The sequence below is a fragment of the Melospiza melodia genome, chromosome 2 (assembly GCF_035770615.1).
Source record: "Melospiza melodia melodia isolate bMelMel2 chromosome 2, bMelMel2.pri, whole genome shotgun sequence".
In the NCBI taxonomy this organism is placed as follows: Eukaryota; Metazoa; Chordata; class Aves; order Passeriformes; family Passerellidae; genus Melospiza; species Melospiza melodia.
The window spans coordinates 60,904,939-60,931,603 of record NC_086195.1 but is presented as its reverse complement, the minus strand read 5'-3'; the positions used below and the strand labels follow the sequence as shown (position 1 = coordinate 60,931,603).

Below are 26,665 nucleotides of genomic sequence, written 5' to 3'. Positions count from 1 at the left end.
TAACAAGGTCCAAGTTCTCCTTTCTTTTTTTTTTTTTTTTTCCCCTTTGCACTTTGGGATTTACCTACATACATGAGAAAAGAAAAAAACTTGCCCAAGGAAATGGAGGGAGCAGCAACCAAGAGCTGAATTCCCAGGCAGTGGCTCCTCCCCTCACCGGCACCCCCTCCTGAGCAGTGCTGATGGTGCTCATTCCTGCGTGCTCTCTGACACAGCTCCGGTGAAGGCCAGCTGCTGTACATGATATGTTCTTTTTCTGGGAACCCTCTCCGGCCCTGGCAGCAGACACTGCCATCAGCCAGCAGACCTCTGACACCTCGAACCCAGTGCAAGGAGGGCTGGGTATATTTAAAGCTTTCTTCAGTTCTTATTTCTCTCTGCTCACTTCTTGGGGAAAAGGTCTTTCTTGTCTCAAGGACCACTCTGTTCCCCCAGGGCCCTGCTTCACTAATCCTTCTTGTGTATGCAGGATGGGAGCTCCCAGCTCTTGCCCACAGCATCCTGGACTCTCTGGGATTCCAGAGGTGCTGGCTTACACTCACTTGGGTCAGAAACTGGAGGAATCTGGCTTGTTCCTGAGAGCCAGAGGCATAGGATTGACATGGGCATGTGTAGGTGAATGGGCTTAATACCAAGCATGCCTCCCTCCTGCAGCACCCACTAAAAGCACCCAGCTTTCTGCCCTGCTTCACATGGGCTTCACAGCAACTTCCAGCCTTCAGTTTCAAAGCAGCTTTTCTGAGGTCAGAAGGAGAATCAGGGAGCAACAGCCTCACTTTTGTCAAGGACAAGGACAGTCCCAAAGTACGCTGTCAGTCTCTGTTTTGGAAAGGGCAGCTTAGGGGGGTGGCCTCTGCCCTGTCCCAGATGCCTGGGGCAGCACACACATACAGAGACACACAGAGACACGCAGACACATACACAGACACACACACAGACACACAGACACACAGACACACAGACACACGTCCCTGTCTGCCCTTGACATGCAAGTGGCACAGCTGAGTTGCCAACACACCTTTGATGCCGTGCCAGCAGGGACCAGCCAGGAGCGGTGGCAGGTGGCCCCTGCGCCCGTGGGTGCTCGGTGGCACGGGCACCAGCCTCGAGTAGCTCCCGGCCGGGGAGGCTGTGCTTTGGCTTGCAGCTGGCTAAAATTAGGGATGCCAGGAGCAGATAAAAATACAGCCCCAGCTATGTGAAACCTTTAGAGAGGCAGGCAGAGAGCACGCTGCCGTGTGGCTGACCCCGCTGAGCGGCTGCGCAACAATTAAAGCTCCAGGGCAGCATTTTTGAAGCATTACCTGTGAAAGCCAGCTCTGAGGGAGTGACCTTTGAGTGTTCCATATTTGGGGACTTGCCTTTTAGTCCATGGAGTAGTGATCTCTAGGAGAGGGCTTCAGCCTCTCCAAGCAGCTCAGGTGGTGGAAAAGTGTAGCAAGGTGGGACCAACATACTCTCCTTCAGTCCCCACTGCCAGCAAAGTGACTTTTCTAGTGGCAGCTGCTCAGCAGGCTTCTGGCCCTGCTCTTTGATCACCACAGTGCTCCAGGACAGCCTGAACTGTGGAAAAGACTAAGAAATTACTGGTGTGGTATGCAAGGGGGTGCTAGTGGGGACAGCACAGCATTAGGGAAGAGAAATAATGGCCTCTGTTCTCCAAGAAACTGCCCAATGTCTCAGAGTAGCCAACTACAGTGTGTAGGTGGGAGTCCTGCGTAAGGATTCAAAACTTCTGGGGAAATACACTAAAAACTTGCTGTCTCCTTTTGCTGCTGAAAATAAAAACCTAACACTCTGGGATATAAAATCATCATCATTTCATCAACCAGGTTCTGACCATCAGCATCAACTGCAGCATTAAAGAGAGTAGGAGAGAAGCAGCAGAGGAGTGTAGATTGCTTGGGGGACTTTTCCTCATCATCTCCTGTTGCTCTTCTCCCTGCATTGCTGGAGTTTTGTTCTTCCTGCACTGCTAAATAGCAAAAGAGAAAGCTCCCATGGTTAAAAGAAGTGTACTCATGATGGCTCTCAGAGACACCCAAATGCCCCCAGCCCTTCCTCCCAAGCCTGAGGAACTGGGGAAGATGAGCCTTATTGTCTGTGGGAGCTCTGGGCAGGTGCTAGAGAAGTGGGAAGAAAATCCAGGCCAGAATGCCATAATGTCACTTCACAATGAAAACTGACCATGCTGACGCAGCCACTCCTCCCACTCCCATTTTTAACCCTCTCTGAGGGATTTTTGTCTGCCATTTAGCAGCAAAACTGACAAGTGCAAGGTTTGGCACAGTCATTGCTGCCTGCAGCTGGAATAGGAGCATGGTAAGGCAGAGAGTGACGTTTCTGCTGCTGTATAACCAAGGATTTCAGAATGACCCTATGGGACTGCTTTAATCTCCCAAAACTTCTCAGCATCACACCGAGGCTCAGGTGGGTACAGTGGGTGTGGAGCTGAGATGTTGGGCAGGGAGCTGTGCCTTTCCACATCCATTATTCTGAGTGCCTGGAACTGCTGACACCATCCAGCATGAGAGGGTTCTTGCACACCTGGTAGCAGTCAAACTTCACTTTGGGCTGGAGCTACTGGGCTCTTTGCTCATGCTCTCAGCCAACTCTGCCAGCTCAAAGCTCCTGCTCTACTTCAGGGACTGCATGATCTGTTATGTCCAGTTCTTCCAGGGCACTTTCTACCCTCCATGTCTCCGTGCAGCTGTTGAAGCTAAATTATGTGCTATAGAGATAGAGGCTGACACAAAGGCAAGGGCTCTGGCTGGCCAAGACTTCGAGCAATATGAATTTAAAGGCAGGAGGAGGAGGGACTGTGCTCTTAGATTACAGATGCCTCTGTCCCAAGGCCCTGAGCCAAGAGGATTGTCAAGATTAGAAACATTATCTGCATTCAAATCCCACTAGCATTATGGAATCCGAAAATACTGTAAGGGGATATATAAATGCTTGATACTGTAATGAGTAGGGGGAATTAGCCAAACTGCTGTGCCTCTGGCATGCCCCATATTTTGCTGCTTTTTGGGGTTCAGATATAGGTGTGGGAATGTATTGTCACCTATGCATGGGTTAGACTCTCCTGCTGCAGTGGAAAGCAGAGAAAGCAAGGCCAGGAGCAATGCCCAGCCCCTGCATAGCTTGCACTTGCAAATGCCACCCCAAACGCCCTGCAAAGCCTCCTGCCTCCAGGCTCTGCCACAGTAGGAAGGGCTCCTGAAAGTCTCATGCTGCACAAAGACCTCCCTGTTGTGAGACCCTGCTCTGGAGAGGAGCTCAGGCTGTACTGTTCCCCTCAGTGTCTCACTGGCATGCAGGTCCCTGCAGAGGAGGCAGCCTGTCCATGAGCTCCCAGCTCTGCCCCCTCAGGCACGCTCACACACCATGCACAAGCTCTCTCCTGCATGCCCAGACTGCTGCACATCTCTGGGATGAGCCTGTTCAGAGGAACACCTCCAAACACTCACACCCACCATACATACACCTCCAGCAGACAGTCTTGCTAGACGCAGTCACACAAGCCCTGCCACACAAACAGGCACACCTCCACCATTACTGAGACTCTTTTTGATGACTGAGCACTCCCACAGTCTCACACAAAGAGGTTTTCATCACATCACCCACGTTTTCTTGACACTTTTACTCTTTTCCAGCAAACTTCCATGCTCACAGCTACAGAACTGCACCCACACCCCTCCAAAGAGCAGCCTTGTGTGTGCTGCATGCTGACATACATGAGTTCTGATCAATGCCTCCTCCCTTGCACACATCCCTGCTCACATCCAACCACTTGTCTGCAGCAGGTGTTGCAGCTTTTCTGCATATTTCTGACCTTCAAACACTCAAAAGAAACCCTAACCATCTCCTGTGTGCAGGAGTCAAGAACCATTGGGCTTAAACTGCCCTGACTGTGTCTGGCCTGTCGCTGACATAACTGTAAGTAACTAAATCAATATGGCCTGGACTGGACATGACTGAACAAGTCTGCTTCCCTTGGCCATTCTGTGTTTTCCTCTGGTCACAGAGCAGCCAGAGCCTCATGTGGTGGTTCTCAGGAGCCACTTGCTGGTATACACAACCACCAACAAGCAGGGACGTGCTGACAATGTCCCATAACCCTGATGGTTCCTACAGGCTCCATCCTTTTGTCCAGTCAGGGTAAATCCCCATAACAGGAAACAGAAAATCTCTTCTCATATCACCACTCACTTGCAGATGTCTAGAGAGCTCATGAGAGGTGTCCATCTCTCATTGCAAATATGGGGCTCCAGCTGCTCTCAGGTGCTCTAAGGTGACCTGAGCCACCAGATGGGATGCTAAACCAGACCAGTGCCTTATCAGCCTAATCAGTGGATGTGCAAACACAAACCAGTGCTCTGGCCCTTTCAGGCTGTGTCCCCTGTAAGCACAAGCCCTGAATCTGCAGCCTCACTTTCATTTCAAAGCTCTGGCAAAAAGCAGGGAAAAGAGCACTGACACCCCAGTTTCCTGTGTGACACAGGCACCACTTTTGCCTCCCATGGTGGCATTTGCCCCTAAAGACAACAGGGCACGTGGCTGCAGGGGATCAAGGCTGCAGCAATGCTGTGGTGGTTGGTGGAGTCTTTTTTCCTCCTGGAGGGCTTTGGGACAGCCCTGAGGACGTGCATTTGGTGGAAGGGAGAACATGCTCCATCTCTCCCTTTTGCTCAAGCAAGGTCCCTGAGCCCTGATCCCCAGGGTGCCTGCCACCATCCCCTAGAATTTCAGGGACAGGCTGACAGCACAGGGAGCTGGCTGGCCCCATGACACCCCCTTGCACAGGAGAGGTGGCTGCCCCGCCACTTTTGCTCCCCAATGCCTCTAATCACTGCACACTCTCACAGAGGCCTGGCACAGGCAGGAGCTATTTATAGCAGGGGAGCCAAGGGGCCACGTGGCCACGGTGGCAGCACTGCTGGGTGACATTCAAACTGGCTTTGAGTCTGGGGGGGAGCCAAAATGAGCCGGGGCAGGGGGGGAGCTTCCTCATAAATCAACCCACCATCTCTCTGGCTACAGCTTTCTTCTGCCCCCCTCCAGCCTCGTGCTGCCAAGCACTGACAGCTGTGCCCTAATAGGGACATTTCTGCCCCAGAGGCTCCTGACCCTCATCTCCATCATCCCCCGCCGTCCGGCAGGGCTGGGAGGAGGAGCAGCAAGAAGACCATCAGCATCACAGGCATTTGTGCAGCAGGAAGGGAGAGGGAGGAGGAGAAGGCTCTTACAGCTGCTTGGTGGTTCTCAGAGCATCATTACTACCTTGTAGGGTCTCTAATATGCTTGTGGTGGGGCTGTCAGTCATGCAGTGCATAAGTGGATCCATTTACCAGGGTCAGTGCATCTCTGGGAGCCAATTTGGAATTCACAGGGTCTCACCCGGGGTTGCTCTCACCACCAGCCCTTGCAGAGCGTCTCTCCTTTCCTCACATATCTATTTTCACAAAACAGGCAGGAACTCGATATCTTCCAGAGGCCCCTTGGTCAAAGATGGTGGGAGCAGGGTGCAGTGGTTTTGCAAAGCTGTGAGAAGGTGAACATGAGCATGGCTGACTTTAGATGCATTTCTTTAGTAAAAACAGGGGACCAGGATCTGGGGGCTTACTGAAGCCTGGACAGGAGGCACAACTTCAGGCACATCATAGGGAAAGGAGCCTGCTTTGGCCACCCCACCACATGCATGAAGAAAACACGATGCTGCAGAGTCCTGCACACACTGCTGCCTGCCACCATGCACTTCCAGAGTTAAAATGTCCATGGTGCCATTGCCACACTCCCCTTCAGGAGGCCACCAAGGCACCACAGAGGAAACAGGTTTTGCTTTGTGTTGGTGGCACAGGACTTCCTTCCAGCCACCCCCCTGCGTTGGTGTCCCCAGTTCACTCAGGAGCCTTCTCCTGAGGGCAGTGTCAAACAGAACATGGTAGTGCCAGCAAACTCCCTGCTGCAACACAATGGGAACAAACCCAACCCCTGTGACCTCTGGGTTATCTCAGCAGAGAGGCAGCATGTGACACATGCCACCATTGGAGCTGTTCAGCAGCAGAATATGGGTCACTTGTGTCTGTCATATTGTGCTAGCAGAGCATGATGCCCCTTAGCTACCCTGTGGTATTAACACTACTAATGTTGGGCTCTCTGCTTCTTCCCACAGCTGGCAGCTCAGGTCCTGGAGCCCAGGAGCATTGGCTTTGGGATGGTGGACTCCAAGAAGGATGCCAAGCTTGCCAAAAAGTTAGGTGAGTCCCAGGTCTGACATCTCTGGAATAGCTTGGAGAGACTGTGGGAGTGATGTGCCTATGGGAGTCCCTTAGAGGACAGCCAAAGCATGGGGAGGATGATGGTGGCACTTGCACAGCCCAACAGGGGCAGGATCAGGGCGGGGGTGAGGATGAGAGAGACAAGCCAAGACCCTTCCAGAAAAAGCAAACCAAACCAAACCAAGTGAAAAAGAAAGTCAATTCATGCTGTAATGATGACAGGGTGTAAGTTCACAGCTTTCTGTGCAGAAATAGTAAATAGGTGCCATGGAGTAACTTCCTGCTCTTTCTACCCAGAGACAGGACCGACACAGCAGTGCAGAACCAGAACATTCAGGGAAAACACTTAGTCCCCCAAATGTCATCAGCCCCATGACCCAGTGACCCTGTTAAACCCTGGGGCAGCCACAGCCTTGCAATGGCTTGGCAGTCACGTGCCAATCATTCTGTCTTGTTCCCCAGAGTGAAAGAGGAAATCTGCTCTACAGGTGGGAGGCTGCTGCATTGCCCACCTTGGACACAGCTGCCTTCCAGGGCCTGGCAGGCCCTTCATATTTTAGCCCACAAATCAATATGGAAATGTTGTGTCACATTAATACAACAGTACACAAATATACCACTAAACCTAAGGTTTAAGCATACTGGACTGTAATTTTCTTTCCTAAATTAGAGGCTGTGAGTGCTAATGGGAGGTAAACTAAAGACAAGAGCTTCTGCCTCTCCAAGAAGAAACAAACTACCAGCCTCCTTGGCCAGTGGTACCCTGCCATCCTGCATTGCAGAAGACCAGTGCTGTTGATTTTGGAGCCTCCAACAAGGTTCTGTGGCACTCAGTCCTCAGTCCAGTGATACAGCATTGAAACCTGTCACCCTGCAGTCTGTGGTATCTCTATCATTGGTTTCTAACCCTTTTGCCAAGACCAGCTAAGCCTCAGACAGTTTGAAGCTCACTTTCAGGTCACTGGTGACGCTCACATAGTTCAGCCTTCTCTGGACAGTGAGCACAGCCCGAATCAAAATCCAATTTCCATCTAGTGACAGGTTGTTAAAATCTGAGCTGCCAGTTAGAGCCTAGTATTTACTGCAAGATAGACAGCCAAGCTAAAACAAGTTTCTGGGGTAGAATTTTTCCAGCTGAGACTAAACTGTGACCTGAATGAAAAGTTTGACATTTGGGAAGAAGTCAGCACCAGTTATGGCTGAAGTCTGTCCTCTGTGTCATGAAACATCCATCAGGAGATCACTCAGGTTGTTTCTAACTGGACCAACACAGCAAACTGGCAATTGCATTTTCCCCGGAGGAATTGCTGGGATAACAAGAAAGACATTCTGCACTAAACATACTTTTAACAGCATGTTAACCATTTGTTGTTTCCTCTCTTCTTCTTTCAGGCTTGCTTGAAGAGGGGAGTCTCTATGTCTTTAAGGACGAGCGGTTGGTTGAATTTGATGGGGAACTGTCTGCAGATGTCTTGGTGGAATTCCTCTTGGATGTAAGTACAGATAAGCTCAGAGCTAGGTAAAACCTCTCAGAGAAGACCCTGCAAATACTTACTTTGATAAAAAAAAACAAGTAGTGTACCTTTGTTTGAAATTTCATCCCTTCTTGCTATTCACTGGTAGAGATGACATTTGACATCTTCCCCAATACCTGTCTGACCATGAGATCCCAGGAAAGGTGGGATCCTTACATGCCACTAAACACTTTATACCTTAGAGACAACCTTCTCTCTTTCCTATATAGAGTATTTGAATTGAAGTCAGCTACAATCCTTATAACTGCCTGCTGTTCACCCACCTCAGCTAGCAAGCCCACATGCAAACACTTCACCATTTGCAAAATCTTTCATGCTTTTTCTTTCTTTTTTTTTAAAAAAATAGCTATTTTCATAAAAAGAATATCCAAGAAATAGGGTTCTAGCGAAGCAACTAAAAAGAGCTCAGTGCATTGAAAAAGGCTTATGTTGTGTTGCAGTGTGATGTTGAGACAGGCTATTACAATGTTGCAAATTATTTGCCCATTTCTAGACACAAGCAACTTAGCATCTCTTCAGTGTACTTGCCAAATTGCACTGCCACAAGTGAGAGGAGATCAGGGTCCTAGAACTAAATAGTTTTGAGTCATTTTGTGCATGGGCACAATGATGTACTCACCTTTGTGCCTAAATGCAAAAGTGATGCTGAATCCCACAACTATATGTTGCACTTCTCTTTATTTACATTTTATTCCTAGGAGAGGCAACAAAACCCATCGTCTTTGCTTTATAAATGAGAACATTTTGCAGTGGCTTGGCTTTGCTTTGAAGTGAGGCTTTCTTTGTGAGTGGCCGTGCAGTAGTGCTGATAAGGGAGGTAAGGTGAGCAGCAGAGCTGGCAGGGTTTGTTTCCCAGGGTGCCCGGTTGCCTACATGGTCACCTGTGCTCCAGGACTGCATGGCCAGGGAATTCAAACAGATCCCTTGGACCTCAGCTCTCCCATGGCAATGTCTGTGGCTGTGTGCATTGGGTGCTGTGACCAAAACACATGCAAGTGGCTTCAGGGACAGAAATGGGCAATCCCATAGGGGCCACAGGCAGGGCAGAGCTTTGCCATGACCCTGCAGCAGGGGCATCCCCAGGTTCCCATGGCTCAGGCCACGCTGGCACCAGGAAATTGCACATGCAAAGGCACAGCCTCATGCTGGAGCATCACTCTCAAGGATGCTGTAAGGTACTTCATGAGGTTTTCCTTGCTATGCCATGCGATGTGTCACTGAAAAATCATGTTCTGTGAAAAAAGAAAGAGAGCAAGGATTGCCGGTTTTGCGTTTTCCACACAGAAAATACCTGGCAAAGCAAGAAAATAAAACCAGACATATCTGTGGTGCCCTGGCAGCCTCATCTGAAAAGTAAAAGAAACCCAGAGGTTCTCTACACCTCTGTAGGCAGTGGGTTGCCTGCTTTTTTTCTTCTTCTAGTGAGAATACACTTGATTTACACCACTGTTGCTGGGCAAAATAATCAGACTGAGCCTTTTCACCAGCAGTGACTAAAGTTAAGAAAAAAAGAGAAAAAGTTACGAAAAGAGAAACAAAGTTTGCATCAATGACAGTCTAAAGTGCCTAAAGACAGGTCTTCCAACTTCCTCATTAACATGGTGATTGATGTGTGTAGGACCAAAGAATAGGTTAAAACTATTTTGTACAGGATGAGGATCAGCCAAGAAACTTCACATCCAGACTTTCTACTGCTCCAAATCACTGTTTAGTCACCCTCTAGCAAGCTGGTGTTAATGTTTTTCAAAAGCAAGATCTTTGCAATGACCTCTTCCAGCAAATGACACTTGAAAAAAAGTATATATAGATTTAGATACACAGGTATCATTCACAGATGGCCACAATAATCATACCGGCTCCTTTCAACTTGACCTCCTTAAAGCCAGCTGAAATTGCTACTCCTTACCCCTCTCCAAAGTAGGTCCCTCAGCATTCATTTGGGTTACCCAGTCCTCTATCGGCCTCCCTCTCGATGCTCCCACCTCTGCATTGAACCTACTAACATGTCCCTTTGAAGGTGACCTGCTTCTCTCAGCTCCTCACAATAAGGCAGAGAGCACTAAGCAGGGCTTCCAACAGCAGAGAAATTGGGTGACCTCTTTCTCCCTGCTTAGGCTGCTTGTGGCACAGCCTGCCAGGCATGGGTTGGTGCTGCAAATCACTGCGTTACCACATGCATTTGTCATGGCAGTTGCTGGAGGACCCCGTGGAGATCATCAACAGCAAGCTGGAGCTTCAGGCCTTTGACCAGATCGACGACGAAATCAAACTCATCGGCTACTTCAAGGGAGAAGACTCAGAACGTAAGATAAATGTGTTCCTCGTGGGCCTTGGAGCCTGCCTGGGAGCTCCAGGGACTGGGCACTGGTTGTTCTGCATGAACATGAAGGGTGGTGTGGAATATGGCAGCCTGTGACAGAGTGAATATGGAACATCGGCCTGTGACAGAGTGAAAATTGCTGGAGGATGAGTGTGTTTGCAGGCAGGTTTCTGCCGGTGTAATGCGTGAGCCCAGGCCTACACCAACATCGGTGACCCTTCTGCAAGGTGTCTGCTGGCAAGAGAAAAGGGCCATAATCCAGGGGCTCCTGCAGTAAAAGTGAGTTTACCTCACCCAAAAATCAGCTGAGGTTACAGTTACACTGAGAGAGCAACCAAAAGGAGCAAAGTGCCCCTTCCTGTGAGCAGTGAGCCCAAAGCATCAAAGGAGGGAGGAGGGAAGGGAAGGGAAGGGAAGGGAAGGGAAGGGAAGGGAAGGGAAGGGAAGGGAAGGGAAGGGAAGGGAAGGGAAGGGAAGGGAAGGGAAGGGAAGGGAAGGGAAGGGAAGGGAAGGGAAGGGAAGGGAAGGGAAGGGAAGGGAAGGGAAGGGAAGGGAAGGGAAGGGAAGGGAAGGGAAGGGAAGGGAAGGGAAGGGAAGGGAAGGGAAGGGAAGGGAAGGGAAGGGAAGGGAAGGGAAGGGAAGGGAAGGGAAGGGAAGGGAAGGGAAGGGAAGGGAAGGGAAGGGAAGGGAAGGGAAGGGAAGGGAAGGGAAGGGAAGGGGGGACACACATTAAATACCACCGTGGCAAACATACAGCAGCAGTGAGCAGGGTCTTTTGGAGCAGCCTGGCAGAGGCACTGGCCTGTTCCTCCTTGCTGACCCCAAGACTGGGAAGAGGCTGCTCCCATGCCCTGAGGAATGTGCAACTCATGGATGTCGCTGTTGAGTAAGAAAGCGGCACGGACTCCAAGCAGGCTTGTTTGCACAACAGCAGCTTTAATGTGAAAAACTCTTCTCTTTTTATAAACAGTTTAGATACATTCCACTTGATTAGCTAATTAACAAAAACATCTTTCTCACAAACAGTCCTTTAGAAGAACAAAAAAAAAAAAACAGAGTAAGAAAACACCACCTGCAAGTTGTTTATAAAGACAAGCTATCATAATTTCTCTACAACTACCTAAAAAGTCTAACAAGTCCACTGTGGGAAAACTAATCTCATTTTCTCACTCTCTGGCCAGGCTGTCCCCTCTACACAGGGACCATTCTGGGCAAACCCAACTTTCACCAGCCTATAAAAATCCTCAGGTTAGAATCTCCCTGTCAAGCCCTGCAGTCTCATGTGCCAGCCCCAAGTGCTCTTCCTGCTTTCTGGGCAGTGCTGGCAGTGTGCACCTCATGCTGGCATGTCCTGCCTTTAGCAGAAAGACAGGTATTCCTAAGTGAACAAACCACATATCACCAGGTCTGCAATGCAACAGCCCACCCACCTCTCCCTTCATCTTTCTCAAACTGGGCTGCAGAGCAGCTTGGGCAGGGCTGTGATCCTAACACTATTCAGTAATAATGACTGAAAGAAAGGTGGGAAATGCCTGTTGTAAAATCCCCTGGTAGGCTGAGAGCGTCTTTCCTGAACCCTGAGGCTCAGAGAGACCTGGTAGCAGTTACAGTAAAAACTTACCTGGTTCCTGCCCATTCTCCTGCAGTGGGGGAAGCCTGCCTGATCACCCTTGGTGACTGTTAGGGAATGGCAGCAATCCTTAAGGATGTATTTCCCAGGCTGAACTACCCCTGACCTGCTTCACAGAGCTGCTGATTTCAGCCCCAGTTAAGTGTGGCATGCAGGGCTCTGCAGCTTTACTGAACACTGTGGGACTGCACAGCACGTTTCTGCACATGAAATCATCCTTCTTTGTAAACCCTGGAAGGGTGGAAGAAACATTGGACAATCATTTGATGGAGTTTGCAGTAATTTGTATTTATTCTTCCCCCAATACCTTCTGGGCTGATCAGAGTGTGGCCAGCTGTCTGTGAAACATCTTCTTCGTTTCCCTTTTCTTCTTTCAGATTTCAAGGCATTTGAAGAAGCTGCTGAACAATTCCAGCCCTACGTCAAGTTCTTTGCCACCTTTGACAAAGGGGTAAGCATCCACACATCTTCATGGTAGCTCACATATGCCACCACCTGTTTGCTGAGAGCTCAGGATGTTCCCAGATCTATTGTCTAGTTTCAGCTTCAGCATTCCTGGATTTTGTGGAGTGTAGCAATTACATATCCTCTGAATAGAGAGAGACATAATTTTCCCGGGAAAATCCTGGAAAGCTGTGTAGAAACTGTAAGAAACTTAGGTGAAAAAATTCAAACAATTATCTCTCTTTCTGTAACCATTGTTTATAGATATGGTTCTCCAAAGTGTGCTATTCATAGTTCACCAATGGTGTGAGATGTTTCTGCTTTGAGACCAATCAAGTATCACCTTAGCAAGTCACATTATAAAAAGACCCACTACTTTCATTAAACACTTTTGCCTTCTGATCCACCTGAAGACTGGAGTCTTCTTTCTGTCCCTGACTCAACAGCATCAGTCGTGTTGGTGTCTGCATTGATATTTTGGCCCTGTTGCAAGACAGAAGGCAATTTCTGCAGCATGGAGACAGGTCCTGATGTGGGTTTGGTCACAGGCCCTGGGCTGAGGCTTTGCTCTGCCCCAGTGCTTGACACCAGTAGTGTAGGGGGCATCAATGGATTTTTAAACAAGGAGAGATCCATCCTGTTTTGTGGGCCACTCCTAGGAGTGCACGCTCTGGGAGAAGCACCTTGATCTCAGCTCTGCCAGCAGCAAAGACTCTGGGTAGGCAGAGAGGCACATCAGGCTCTCTCACCTGTGACTTCTGCACTGCAACAGGTTGCCAAGAAGCTTGGCCTAAAGATGAATGAGGTGGACTTCTACGAACCCTTTATGGATGAGCCTGTCCACATCCCTGATAAGCCTTACTCAGAAGAGGAGCTGGTTGATTTTGTGAGAGAGCACAGAAGGTAAGTAGCATTCAGGATGCTCCTGGACAAGAAAAGTGGGTTAAGATGTTTGTCATTGTGACCTTGCCTCTCTAGGGCATCACTCTCAAAAAACATTATTATGATGACTACTTTTGATGATTTTCTGACCCAGGTTTGAAACTGTGAAATTGCTGGTTTTTTCCTACTCCCAGAGGTGCAAGTATCTGTGCAGCGGTCATAATTCACCACAAGGGAGCTGAGATAACACAGCTTCCCTCCTCCTGCTCTTCCTCCTCCCTGGTTAGTCCTCACTCAAAAAGCAGTGAGGCTGGAAAGCAGTGGAGAGTGAAATCCTTGCCCTAACTGCCCTTGCTTTTAATTTAGGTCTGTACAGAAGATGACACTCTCCAAGGCCTTTCAAGCCAAATCCAAATCCAAATCCTGTCCAATCCCCTCCTTCCCAAAAGCAGATTTACTGATTTACTAATGGGTGTATCCCTCTCCTGGTGTCAGATCTGTCTGGAGGCAGTCTCTGAGCTCAGACCAAGCTCAGAGGAACCACAATGGCCTAAGAGGCTCCTGCTGACCATAGGCACAGAGAAGAAGCCACAGCTGTTATGGCTGTGTTGAGCCTTGTGTGGGAACCATGCTGAGCACCTACAGTGTTTGATCAACTCAGCAGGAGCTGTGGATGCTCATGCTTTTTGCAATCAGGTTTATTGCACAGTTGCTTAGGGACTCAGCTACAAAAATAGTCTGGAAGCCACTGGAGAGGCTGATCTTGTGTAAAAGCACAGGGTTAGGTATTGGGCCGAGCTACCCAGAGGTGCTGTGTTTTTATACCCTTAGAACCATGCCTCAGGAGAGGGACACAGGCTGCCTGCTGCTCCTACAACTGCACTTCTCAGCAGACAATCAAGGGGCCAGACAAGTTTGAGGAAAGCAGGGCCATCTATATCAAAAGGGGATCTCAAATCAGGCTCAGCTGGAGGTTGAGATCATCTCCAGAATCTGAGACTCACCAGAAATAGTTCTCTGCTTTTTCTGAAATATGAAGGGCTCCTCTATCTTCCATGTACCCACAATTCACGTTGCTGACCTTCTAGGCTTCTTGGCCTTAGTCCTTCCCATTTTCCTTTCCCCAAGCTCTTTCTGTCAAGCAGCAGCATCAGAAGGCTGATTAGACACAGCCATCTAAATTCTATCCTAATAAGGCAAACACATCACCAGCACAAAATTGCAGTGGAATTTCTCCAAGTCTTAGATATTTCAGGATGTTTTGCAGTGCTTGGTAGAAGCAAGGGGATGGGCATGTATTTTGCAAGTGCCAAAGCTCAGAAAATAATTAAAAGGAGTCCATGAAACAGTATGTCTGAAATCCCAAACCTGCCAAGGTGCTGCCATGGCAGGGGAAGAAGTGAGTGACAGCCATATGTTCCCAGTAGTTCATGCTGAGCTTCTCAGAGCACAAGTGCTTCATCCTGCCTTGCCAGCGGTAAAGGACCTAAAGCCACAGGCTGGAATTGGTCAGACATGGAGAGGATCTGTAGATTGAAATGAAGCAACCTCAGCAGGTGCCATGTGCTGGCTCCCTACAGACAGCTCAGCTGGGCAGCTGCAGGCTGTGGTGGGAAGGTCCATGCTGTCCACAGAAGGTCAGGAAGCTGGTGCTCAGCACCGTGGGGTGACCCCTCCAAGGCTGCACAGGTGGGTGTCCATCTGAGCACGGGGGTCACTGCCACTCCAAGGGCTCAGCCCAGATTTCACTCTCAGTGGCACAAATACAAATTACAAGGTGCAGTCTCTGGGTTGGTGCCTCTTTCACATGCAAATGCTGGGGTTGGAACCCCACTTGTCTGCAGCTGTGGTGTAGCCACATGGGGGCTGAATGCTGCTCTCTCTTACTAACCCAAACCCCAGTTGCCTCACTCCTCCAACACGGGGAAGTACCCAGAGTCAACACAGCAATCAGCACACGTGGGTGTGCCCAGATCCTTCCCACTGAGTTTCCTTTCTCCAAGAGCTGCCCCCAGAGAACAGCTAGGGAAAGTGTCTTAAAAGCCAAGTACAAGTGCACCTAAATACATAATACACATTCGCCTGATTTAATCTCTAGTTTTGGAGCATCAACAATGAAAGGACTTGCTAGTTCAAAAACTGTATCCCTGATCTTGTGCTTAGTGGCTATTTCTTCAATTTCTATAGCTCCTTTTACCTTATTTCTGTTTTGATGCTGAATGTACCAAATTGTAATGAGTTCAGCAGCTAAAATATGCATTGTATCAAAAGACCTTTCTTATTTGTTTCATTTATACCTGCTACCTAATAATTTCTCTGGGCACCTACTAACTCTTTTTTAAGAGGAACAATGATTAATACTTAAGGTAGAGAGAGAATCACAGAATATTCTGAGTTGGAGGGGACCCACAAGCATCATCAAGTCCAACTCTTAAGTGAATGACCTGTGCAGGGATCAAATCTGCAACCTTGATGTCATTAGAGCCGTGGCCATGTTCTAAGCTATTCACGTTTTCTTTACCGTTCCCAGTATTTAGAATACCTGCCAAAACCCTCTTCAGTCAACTCTTTCACAAGATATAGAATTCTTATCTATTTAATCTTCACCAAATAGAGGTCCTTCCATAACTTCACTCACCACTCCCACGCTTCCAAGTGCCTTTTTCAGTTATCAATATAATTTCTGAGATGGCATGACCAGAACTGCACATAACTCCACTGTCATGGCTCACACTGTAGCTGTCCACTGCCATAATGGTCTGTTTTACTCTTGGCCATTTCCCAACTGTTTGCAACCTTCTTTTGGCCTTTTTCCTTTGGAGCTGATTCTTTCTCAATTTGTGACACCTGGGCTCCTTTCCTGAGAGGCAAAAATTAATTACAACTAATTTAGAACCAATTGCTGCACCTGTACACTCAGGGCTGGTTTTCTGCAAGTGTGTTACTTGCTGTATGTCTGTTTATCATGCAGACACTCAGGTCTCGGGAGATCTTCTGTATCAACTGATAGTCAGGCCTTTGTTGGTTGCCAAAGAATTGGATATGATAAGCAAATGTTGCCATATTCCTATTTCCCATCTTTTTCAGATTATGTGGGGATATGTTGTGCTTATGATCATGCCAAAGAATATGCTATGAATCTAAATTGGTGAATTCCCTCTGTCATGAAAACTGACCATTCATTTCCACCCCTCAATGTTATTAATCCACAGGAGATTCTCCTTCTCTGATCTAACTGGAGCTCAGTTCTGTGGCTCCTAAGGTCCATTAGGAACCTCCACAAAATGTTTTCTTGTTTCCATTGCTCTGTTTGTTGGACAAATTGAAGTGACAGGTTACACATCTCACTTACTCCACCTGGGTCTGGCAACACGCTGCCACTCCTACCAATCTGTTCCAAAACCTCACAGACTGACACCTCTCTTTGCAGCAGGTCCTGGGGCAGGTCAGCCAGGGAGACCTGCTCTGCTGGGGGATCCTCCCAAACAGCTGATACCTCAGCAAGCAGATGTGCAAAGGATGATTTGTGTTTGTCTTCTATGGCTTTGTGTTCATCTTCTATGGCTTTGTGTTCTTTGAGTGCCCCTCTAACACCAATCAACTCTCAACTTGCCAGGCTTCCTGCTACAGGTGTGTCTGAAAATTAATCTTTTTTACCTTTATGTACTACTTCTCAAAAAAAATTCTTTGACCAGTCTTAGCATGTAAATTTTCTTGTCAGTAGTTGTTAGGGTCCAAATTTTCTTCCCAGAGTTAATTCTGTCTTCTTTGCTTCCACAGAGGTGGGAAAGATTTCTGTTCTGAAATTTTGCTGGGGTGAAACCAGGAGAAAAGGGGGCCAGAGCCCATTAGGAATGTCCCAGGGACTCCAAAACAAAAGTGATTGTTGTCTCATGCTCTCAGGACAGACAGACCGGTCTGCCATGTACGGGACAAATTCATCAGCACATCCCAGCACAGAGAGGTGTCTCATCTTCCCAAGCAGAAACAGTGGCTGCAGTGACTCCAGTGGGGCCATGGGCAGGGTTTTATCACCAAAAATAAAGGCATAAATTTACCTACAGTGCCCCCATTCTTGTATTCAAAATGTGGTGGCTGACTCCAGCCACCAGCCAAACCTGCCATGGTGACTTTCCCGTGATGCTGACAGTGTCACGTGTGGCAGTGCTGGATATGTCCTCAAAGAGCATTTCTGTCTCCCTTGCAGGGCCACCTTGAGGAAGCTGCGCCCCGAGGACATGTTTGAGACATGGGTAAGCACCTGTGGTGGGAACCATCGTGTCCCCTGCCAGCTTCCGACAAGAAACTGCTGCTCAAGAGCTGCAGCCTCTGCCTGGGCAGAACATCACCTTTCCTTCCTTGCAAAGCTACTCTGTCTCTTCTGGGAAAATGGGAAAGCCTTGCGTGCACTGCCGAGTGCCTCACTTCAACCAGGGTGCTCAAGGGCTTTGCACAGCAGCAATGGCGAGCTGGGCTGGCTCCTGCTTGCTTCACAGAGAGAAGGAGGAGGGAAAGATAAGCAGTGTGCCAGGCAGGTGTGGGGCCTGTGAGAGATCCTGCCCAAGGATGCTCCATCTCAGCTGAGTGCTGAGGGCACCAGAGCTGCTGGTGGGATGATTTCTGTGGCCTGCTCACTGTGCAGATGTCTCATGGAAACTCACAGAATCATAGACTGGTTTGGGTTCAAAGGGACCTTAAAAATCATCTGTTTCCTATCCCCTGCTGTGGCTGGGACACCTTCCACTAGAGCAGGTTGCTCAAAGCCCCATCCAACCTAACCCTGCACACTTCCAGAGACTGGGGTATCCAGCGCTTCTCTGGATAATCTGTTCTAGTGCCTCACTACCCTCACAGTGAGGAATTGCTTCCCTACATTCAGTCTAAATCTACCCTCTTTCAGTTTAAATCCATTCTCCCCCATCCTCTCACTATGTGTCCTTGTAAAAGTACAAGAGCACTTGAACAATTCAAAATGGAAGTGAAGGCAGACAGTACAGTTAATTATATAGATTTCAAAGCAGATCCTGTATTGACTGCACTTCTCACAGTGCAAGCAAGATGCAAATCAGCAATTGTGAAGAACTAACCTGCATTTTGGCCTCTATCTCACACAGAGGAGTCATGGGGTCTGCAGGGGCGGGGAAAAGAAGGGTGAAAATGAAGGAAAAATTGTGTATAACAAAATTATCCCTTCACTGTGAGTGAATATGGTGTTAAAAGCTAGTCAGGGGCTCTCAAGTGCCAGATGAATGCAGAAAAGCAAGGCTGAACAGGTGCTTTACAGACACTAAGGAAGATGCAGTCATTCTTTCAAAAGACTTGACACATTTATAACAGCATTTAGATGTCCCCTTCTTGGCTGTGTAACATGAAACACCACGGGACTCCAAAGTGGCAAAAACCTTGGGAGTCTTTAATATAGCAAGGCAAGAGGTAATAAAACTGAACCAGGAGTTATGAGTCACTTAGGCACAATAGCTTTTCATTTTGTTTTGAAATACAGATTCTGTATAGAACACAGCTTCCAAGATCCACCAAAGCCCCTCCAAGGTTTCTAATGGCACTTCAGCGAGACCCAAATTACACAAGCAGTGGTTTCACTTTCATACTGGCCATATTCTAAAACAGCCTCATGAAAAGTGTGAATTCCCAATGGTGGGATGCTTGCTCAACCAGCAGCCTGGGAATACAGAGCTTGCCTCTGCCACAAGCAGTGGGCTCATAGCTACAGAAGGCAGGGGGCTGGATTCTGATCTCACTGCCAGGTCACAACATCCTCACTGCCTTCCCTGGAGTTAGTCCAGTTTTGTTTGCTGCCTTGCAGGACAGAATAGAGCTGCATTATATCAGTACATACATGTAATTATATGTAGCATATAGACATATTAATTTTATTTTGCTGTCTGACAATGCTGCTGGTGAATATGAAGAAAAAGCAACAGTGTAAATTTTGCCAGCTGTAAGTGGTCTGAATCCCAAGTAAATCTGCGTGGAATGTCCCGGTGAAAACGTATTCCCTGAAGACATCCACAAAGGCTGAGCATCCACTATTGTTTTTAAAGATAATGTTTTCCACTTAATCTTTCAGGATTTTTTTTCCCTTTCAGTATTTGATGGTGGCTTTTTCACCTCTGGGCTCAGAAGGGAAAAGAAATTAGCATTTAGATGGGAATTTTTGCTTGCATTAAAACCAATTGAAATGGAAACTGGGACCGACAGCGGGTGAGGAAGGCGAAACCGATCCATGGGATAATTCAGAGATGACATTCATAGCAGGCAGATGATGAACTGGCCAGCAGATCCATTGGCCTTTGCCAATATCATTACTCATGTGTTTCATGGAGAAAAGTAATCCACCAGGCTGTAATTTCTGTCCTCCACTCACTGGAGCCCTGAAATGTGCCCCCCACTCAATTTCCCTCACTGCTCTCGGAGACCCTCACCTAAAGCAGAGACCCTTCAGCTCCAAATAGGGGCCCAAATGAGCCACCTTGCCTCTCATATTGTGAGAAAACTTCTTTGCTGGCCCCAAAGGAGCTGAGCATGGTGGCAGATATTTGTTTCCTTGCAAACCATCCCCTGGGAGCTGAAAATTAATGAGGATAGGTGGTCTCAGGCATGAAGGGGGAGCCTCTATTCTCATCCTAGAAAGCCCTTGACCTTTTCTGCAGAGAAGCTTTTGCCTCACATCATCAGAAGCTCCCTTGCCATTGCCATCATGGTGCCCACCTAATTTTTATCCAAAGAGTTTCAGCAACACTACCCAAACTACCCCCTTCAGTACTAAATACCTTCATGAGGCAGCCTCACCTCAGCTCCCATTTCTGGTTTCTCTCTGGGCCTCCAGTCAAGCCTCCCTCTGTAATTGCCCTTTTTGAAGCCATCCCAGTGCTCCTGTCTCCAGCAACCACCCAGACTCTGTCCTCCCTCCCTGGCCCATCAGTAATAGTTGTGTTGTTTCCAGGAGGATGACATGGAGGGCATTCACATCGTAGCTTTTGCTGAAGAAGATGACCCAGGTAGGAGCCCATTTTCTTCCTTGTGTGACTCTCCATCCTTCAAGAAAATGTATTTTCGTCTGCTTTGTTTGCATTGTAGACACCTACTGGGTGTTTATGCTAGCAGGTGTGCTAGCCAGGATCAAATTTTGGATAGAAATGGATGATTGCCTGGGAAAAAAATAATCATTCCTTCCACCCCAGTACCAGTATTTGCTCCCTAACTCTGCATCCATCTTGCTGTGCAGCTCTGGGAGTGTGCTGAGGGCTGGCTGTGGGATAGGCATGTGGGAAACACAAAGCCACTGACTCCTGAAAAGCCGTGCCATCGGTGCTTCTCAGAGCCATCAGCAAATCGGAAAGCTTTGGCCTCTTGGGGGCTCAGTTCCTCCTCACCACAAGAAAATAGTGACATTGTTTCACTCCACGGAAGGATTATGGGGCTTAATTCATGTGTAACTAATTTCAATACCCGAGGAGGATGCTTGAAATTAAAAGCCTTATTATCAAAAGAAAGCGCTGGGAGACAGCATTTTAATGAGAACTATAAACAACTCCTGTGTGCATAGGGGAGCCAGGGAAGCTGGAAACCCCCACAAGCAAAAAGTGCCTGTGCATTTGCAGGAGAGTTGCAGTGGTTCATGTATCATTTCAGATGGTTTTGAGTTCCTGGAAATCCTGAAGCAGGTTGCCAGGGACAACACCGATAATCCCGACCTGAGCATTGTCTGGATTGACCCTGACGACTTTCCTTTGGTGAGTGGCAGAGGCTGTTTGCCTTTCTTGCTTTAATTCATGGATGGGATGGGCATGAGGGGGTGTGGGGGGGTGCACACACAAGTGCAGGAATTGCCCCAGGGAATATGGGACAGGGAAGGATGGGAAACTGGACCACAGGCCCTTGAAAGCTGCTTGTTTGGGTCTGCCTCCCAAGTGGGCATTGTCTTAGGAACACCCCTGGAGCCGGCGCTTTCCTTTGCCATGTGTAACAGGCCAAGCTTGTGTTCAGCCTCTCCTTTCTGCATGCACACATGGATGCACATTCCTCACTCCCCAGACACCCCTGACTGAGCTTTGTGTGTCTCACTCCTGCAGCTCATCACTTACTGGGAGAAGACCTTCAAGATCGACCTGTTCAGACCACAGATTGGGGTGGTGAACGTCACAGATGTGAGTAGCACGTGCCCAGAAAATCCAGTGATCCCAAAATTAGGGTGCTGGAAGGGTTGGGGACGTCCCTCAGGAGGGACACTGGAATCAGTGGGATTTCCACTGTTAAGTGCAGGTAGAACAGAGAAAAAATATGAAAGCCTCACCCTTCCCACATGGCGCAGGGTTTGTAACACCTCTGATGTCAGGCTTAGGGCTTTAGTCTGAGTGTGTTTCTGCTGCCAAATCACAAACCACAAACCACATCTGCTGGGGACAGCACCAGCCTCTGTGGCCTGGGATTCAGGGCTTTGCCCAGTTTGGTTTCAAGATCTTATATTTCACCCCAGCTCACAGCATGCACCATCATCCATTCCCTGCTCCAACAGCTTGGGTGGCTTTGTGTAGAAAAAGTGTGTGTAGGGGGAAAAGAAAGCCATGCTTAGGGGAGGAGAAGAGGAGTAACAGGAGGTTGTTGTTTTCTACAGAAGCAAAAGGGCACAGCTTGAGTGTAGGAGGGAAAGATTATCCCCAGCAGATGACAGGGAGAAACTGCACAGCTTGAAAAAAGCTAAATAAATACACAGCTTTAACAGAAGTACAGCATAAACTGGTAATCAAGGAATCCTGCTGCCGTAAGGAGGGTGCACTGGGATTCATCCAGGCCCTCCTGCCCTTCAGCCACTGCTGTGCAGGGAGTGCTGGTGGGATCTGGGTGGGAAGAGGAGACCTGCCTGCCTGCCCCACGCCTGGTGAAGGTTCCCACACCATCCCACAGGAGCAGCTGCAGAGGGAGACCTGCAGAGGCAGAGGTGCTGCTTTGGCACAGCTGAGGGAGAACAATACCCACAGCGCCCACATTTGTGCTATTGGGATGAGTTTCTAGCAGCTACTGTTTTCACTGTGGTGGCCTTCAAACCAGAAATCATGGGACTGATCTCAGGTTGCCCATACCCTGTGAGCTTTTAAGGCAGGTGGGAGAGGGACCCGTCTGACCCTCACCAGCAGAGATCTCAGCAGAGCTGCTGAGTGCAATGGAACAGCCCTGACACAGAGAGAAACCATTCTTTCCTCTTTCTGACAATAACAGTCCAGATGATCAGAGAGCCTGTAATGCAGCATGCTCCTGCCTAAACTGTTACCTTAGTTTATTTTTAACATTTAAGTGCTGGGTGTTTGTTTTAATCTCTTTAAAATGAACCTGTGTGGGTATGAAAGTGCCTCTGGAAACAGAAATCTCTCCACTGCAGAAGTGTTTGTAAATTGGTGCTTGACTTCATGTTTCAAAAAATTTGAGTCATAAGTGAACTTGATGTTTCATCAGAAGAGAGCAAAGAGGGAGTTAAAATTGGGACAAATGTGTGGGGCTGGGTGCTGGTTTGGCTCAACACTGACCTTGCTTCCAGCCTCCACATCCTTTCTCCTGTACTGCCCCAGAAAAAGAGGGACAGCAAGGGTGTACTGGATGCTTGTACTCCTGTTACAACAGATGCTGCAAGGCTGTAACACAGGAGACCTGGTGGGGAAGGCAAAGCAATGGTGTCACGAAGAAAGCAGAGTCCTTGGGTCTTGCTCATCCCACTGAGGTGGCTGAGAGGCTGAGTTGGGAGTCAGGGAGTAGTTTCAGCCCTGGCTGCACGTGAGCTTTTTGCCTGCAATAGAGCAGTACTCCACCAGACCATGGGGCAGACCCCTAGAGAGTGGAGACCCAGTGAGTTAATGCTCCTTAGCAGAATTGTTAAGGGAGAGACAAAAGGAAAAAGGGCCAAAACAGCACCTGTCACCTAAGACCATGAGAGAAATGAATGGACAAGCCAGAAAGAGAGCCCAAGTCTTCCAGTCTTATGCCCTTAACACAGTATCTCCCTTCTTTATATTTACTGTGACTGGTCATGTTTAAGTCACGTCAAAGCTACATTAAACAGCACTCAATGGAAGTTCATGGAAGTGGGATTATCAGTGGCATGAGAATCATATAGAAAGCAGAATTAGGTAAGAACATATGCCTTATTATTCAGCAGTCACTCAGAGACCTGTAAAAACTCCTGCATTATCTGGCTTTGATATAGTAAATGTTTCAGGCTGTTGATTACAGTATTTGCAGGTTTTATTTCATTCCTCTTAAGTCCTTTCTTTATTTCTCGAGAGAGATTTAAGAAAGTTCTAGGTTGGCAGGTGATATCTAAAACAAACATTGAGCTCATTTTATTATTTCAGTGTTACATCACTGCATTCAGCCAAGCTACACAGGTACAAAGTGGGACTTACACAACAGAGTGAAAATAAACACTGCTGCTGGCTTCAGTGGACATAACCCCTGTGACCCCATCACTTCTGTAAAAACCTGCCAATGCAAACACCAGAGCTCCCAGCAGCCCCAGCTGGCTCATCACATTGTGGTGACTGTGGCTCAGGACTAGGGCCATGATGCCCTGCAAAATATCACTGCTTTATTTGCACACCACCTTCTGGAGGTGAAATGGAGCCACTCCTCTTCCCATTATTTAAAAGTGTCACTTTTTTCCGCACGAACAGTCCTGAGGTTGGGAACATTAACATTTGAGTGGAGCAAGGACTGCATGCCTCTCCAGGGTTCTTTATTAGTGCAGTTTTGGTGATTTAGGAGGAAAATATTGTGATTTAGGAGGAAAATATGGGAGACACCACTTTCCTTGAGCAGAAATTGGTCTGGCTTTTTAGCGAGCTGTAAATCAAAGAGAATTAAATACCACAGACAGGGAAAGAAGTTGGATGCATTTGCAAAAGCTGGTAGATGTCTTCTGATATGTGAAGTTGCTTCTGCAACATCAAATGCTGCATGAGATAAGCTCACAGTGCCTCTGCAAAACAGGAGGCTGATCCTGTTTTATGGAGGGGAGACAGTGAACAGAAAGGGGCTTATCCAGGCATTTACCCAAGGAACCTATAGCACAGCAGAGAGGAAAACTTTCATTTCCAGACCTCAGAGACCAAATAATCTTGCTGTCCCTGGGTAGCAGTCACAAATTTGTCATTGTCTTCTTACTGAATTCTCCCATCTTTTTTTGTTTATGGAAGCAATGCAGACAGCCAGGGGGAAAGAACAGGGGCACCTGCAGTCCAGGGCATTGGTGTTTCTCACCACTCTTCAGCTGAGATCCCTGGTGTGCATGGGAGCATGGCTGAGATGATCTAAGGAAAGGCTCTTCCAAGACTAGGAGCCATTATCACACATGGAGAGTCCAGAGCAAGGTCCTGAGGCAAGGGTGATTGTAAAGGAGGCTGTGGAGAAAGGGTGCTGACAGGAGATTGTGAAGGCTCCAAGGAAGAGGTCCCAGAAGGGTTCTGGATGGAAGGAAGGAACCACTGTGATGTCCTGCAAACTGGGATGATGCAGCAGGTGCTGGCAGAGGCCTCTTTGATATCTCTTTACGTAGACTTGGAGTCCACAGAACTGTCCAGATGGAGTGAGGAATGCATCAGGTGGGCAGTGCTCCTGCTCACAGGCACACACCTCATCAGGGCACACAGCACCAGACACTCCCATAAACCTGCTGAGCAGCCCCCCTGCCCTGGTCAGACACAGCAGCACCCCAGGGGGAGGTGGGGATCCCAGTGCAAGGGCAGAGATGCTCTGCTGAGCCTGCCCACAGGCTGTACAAAGAGGGAGCCAATGCCAGCATCCCACCGTGCTCCTGCCCTCTCCCCCCAACAGCTGTGTCCCACCCTGTGTCCCGGAGGGCAGCTAACCCTCATCACCTGTCCCCACAGGCTGACAGCGTCTGGATGGACATCAGAGATGATGACGACCTGCCCACAGCCGAGGAGCTGGAGGACTGGATAGAGGACGTGCTTTCTGGGAAGATAAACACCGAGGATGATGACGACGATGAAGACGACGACGATGACGACGATGACGACGATGACGACGATGACGATGATGACGACGACGATGACGATGATGATGATGACGACGACTAACTGTGACTCTGTGCAGTTTGACTTGTGGGGCCCGAGAGCCCCGGCCCTGCGGCAGGTCCCTCCATCGGAAGACCTTTGTTTGAGCATCAGCAAGCACCGCTGCTCCTCTCTTTCCCCGGCCCCGCTCCCCTGCCCTCGCCCTTGCCGGGAGCCCCTGGCCTGATTCCCAGCGGTGCTGAGCCCCCGGGGCCGCCCCTGCGGAGGGCAGCGCCTGCGGGCGCCCAGCACCGCTGGGAATCACGCCTCCTTAGCAAGGACTGCAGGAACCTGCAGGGAATCTGCCCCAGTGTCCCAGGGCAGGAGAAAAGTGCCTGCCTGCTTGCTGCCAGAGGGACGCAGGGAGCCACTTTGTATTTTCTGTGTTCATCAGCCCAGCACTTAACATCCAAAGACCAAATCTCACTTCAAGACATAGGGAAAACCCTAACTGTAAAGTCTAGCCCTTTTATTAAACACGATGCCCTTTGCAGCTACTCTGCCAAGACCACTCAATCCTGCAAGTTCTGCTGTGGGAGTCTGTAGCTACTCCCTAACATGCTAAGAGCCAGAAAAATGCTTTGGGAGGGGAGGGAGGTTTTAGGGATGCTATTAAAGTTTTCAGTGATTCCACATAACGACAGGATATTCTTGTCTGGCAGCGCAATGCAAAACCAAACACTGGGTCCCCTGTCTGAGCCTCTTTCTTCTTGAAAGCTCAGGCCACAGCTGGGGTCAGTGCAGGGATCCTGATATGAGACACAAAGCTCATGAACTCCTGAACTGCTGGACAGGCTGGTCCAGCTCTGAGCCCAGTGTGAGTCCAAACCACTGAGCCTGAAGATCATGGCACTGAGCCAAGCCAATGGAAACATCCACAGGGGCCCATCCTGAAGCACTCCTATTCCCCATGACCTTCCAGCTTTTGCTGACTCTTCACCCAAAGCCCATGCAGCATCTTTTCCCATGATCAAGATGTCAGGAGGGAACACATCCATCCAAACACATTAGACAGTGGATGAGGTGTGTTGGGGTGTGAGCAGTGAAGAGGATTCAAGCTGTTTGGCTTTTGAGTACTTAGTTGCACAGCTACTCCCTGCCTAGAGACTCAGATGTCCCATGTGAGAAGCCTCTCTTGGCTGCAGGCTGAGAAGGAGTTGAGGGTGCCAGTTTGCAGTCAAGGGGGTCACTCACAAAGCCCAGGGTCCATTCCATGGTCCTGGTCAGTGCAGCACCATCCATGTGCCAGGCACTGTGGCTGCATTAGGTCTCCCTGCTTCCCCATGCTGGCAAATTTCAATTGTCTCAGCTTCTTATGTTTGGCAATAGTGCAATGTATGGAGAGTTCAGAGATGTATAAATACATTTATAGAGATGTTCTGCAGTTGTTCAGAGTTGCTAGCATAGGTAGTGTACACATCTCCTCTCTTGCAACAAACAAAAAACATTGTTCTGACCCTCCTTATACTGGCTTAGGACAGAGAAATGTG

The 26,665-nt window shown here is 48.6% G+C and overlaps 1 protein-coding gene across 1 annotated transcript in view; it reads left to right on the top strand.

Moving 5' to 3' along the window:
* The window catches only part of CASQ2 (calsequestrin 2), a 33,799-nt gene extending 7,986 nt beyond the window's left edge, over positions 1-25,813 (top strand). Inside the window, exons 2-11 of the mRNA XM_063148377.1 lie at positions 6,176-6,260; positions 7,674-7,774; positions 10,008-10,119; positions 12,144-12,217; positions 12,983-13,113; positions 17,300-17,345; positions 20,057-20,111; positions 20,746-20,846; positions 21,186-21,260; positions 24,990-25,813. Coding sequence (XP_063004447.1) covers positions 6,176-6,260; positions 7,674-7,774; positions 10,008-10,119; positions 12,144-12,217; positions 12,983-13,113; positions 17,300-17,345; positions 20,057-20,111; positions 20,746-20,846; positions 21,186-21,260; positions 24,990-25,199 — 990 coding nt within the window. The 3' untranslated portion in view covers positions 25,200-25,813. The remainder of the gene's footprint in view (positions 1-6,175; positions 6,261-7,673; positions 7,775-10,007; positions 10,120-12,143; positions 12,218-12,982; positions 13,114-17,299; positions 17,346-20,056; positions 20,112-20,745; positions 20,847-21,185; positions 21,261-24,989) is intronic.
* Positions 25,814-26,665: the final 852 nt, after the last annotated feature.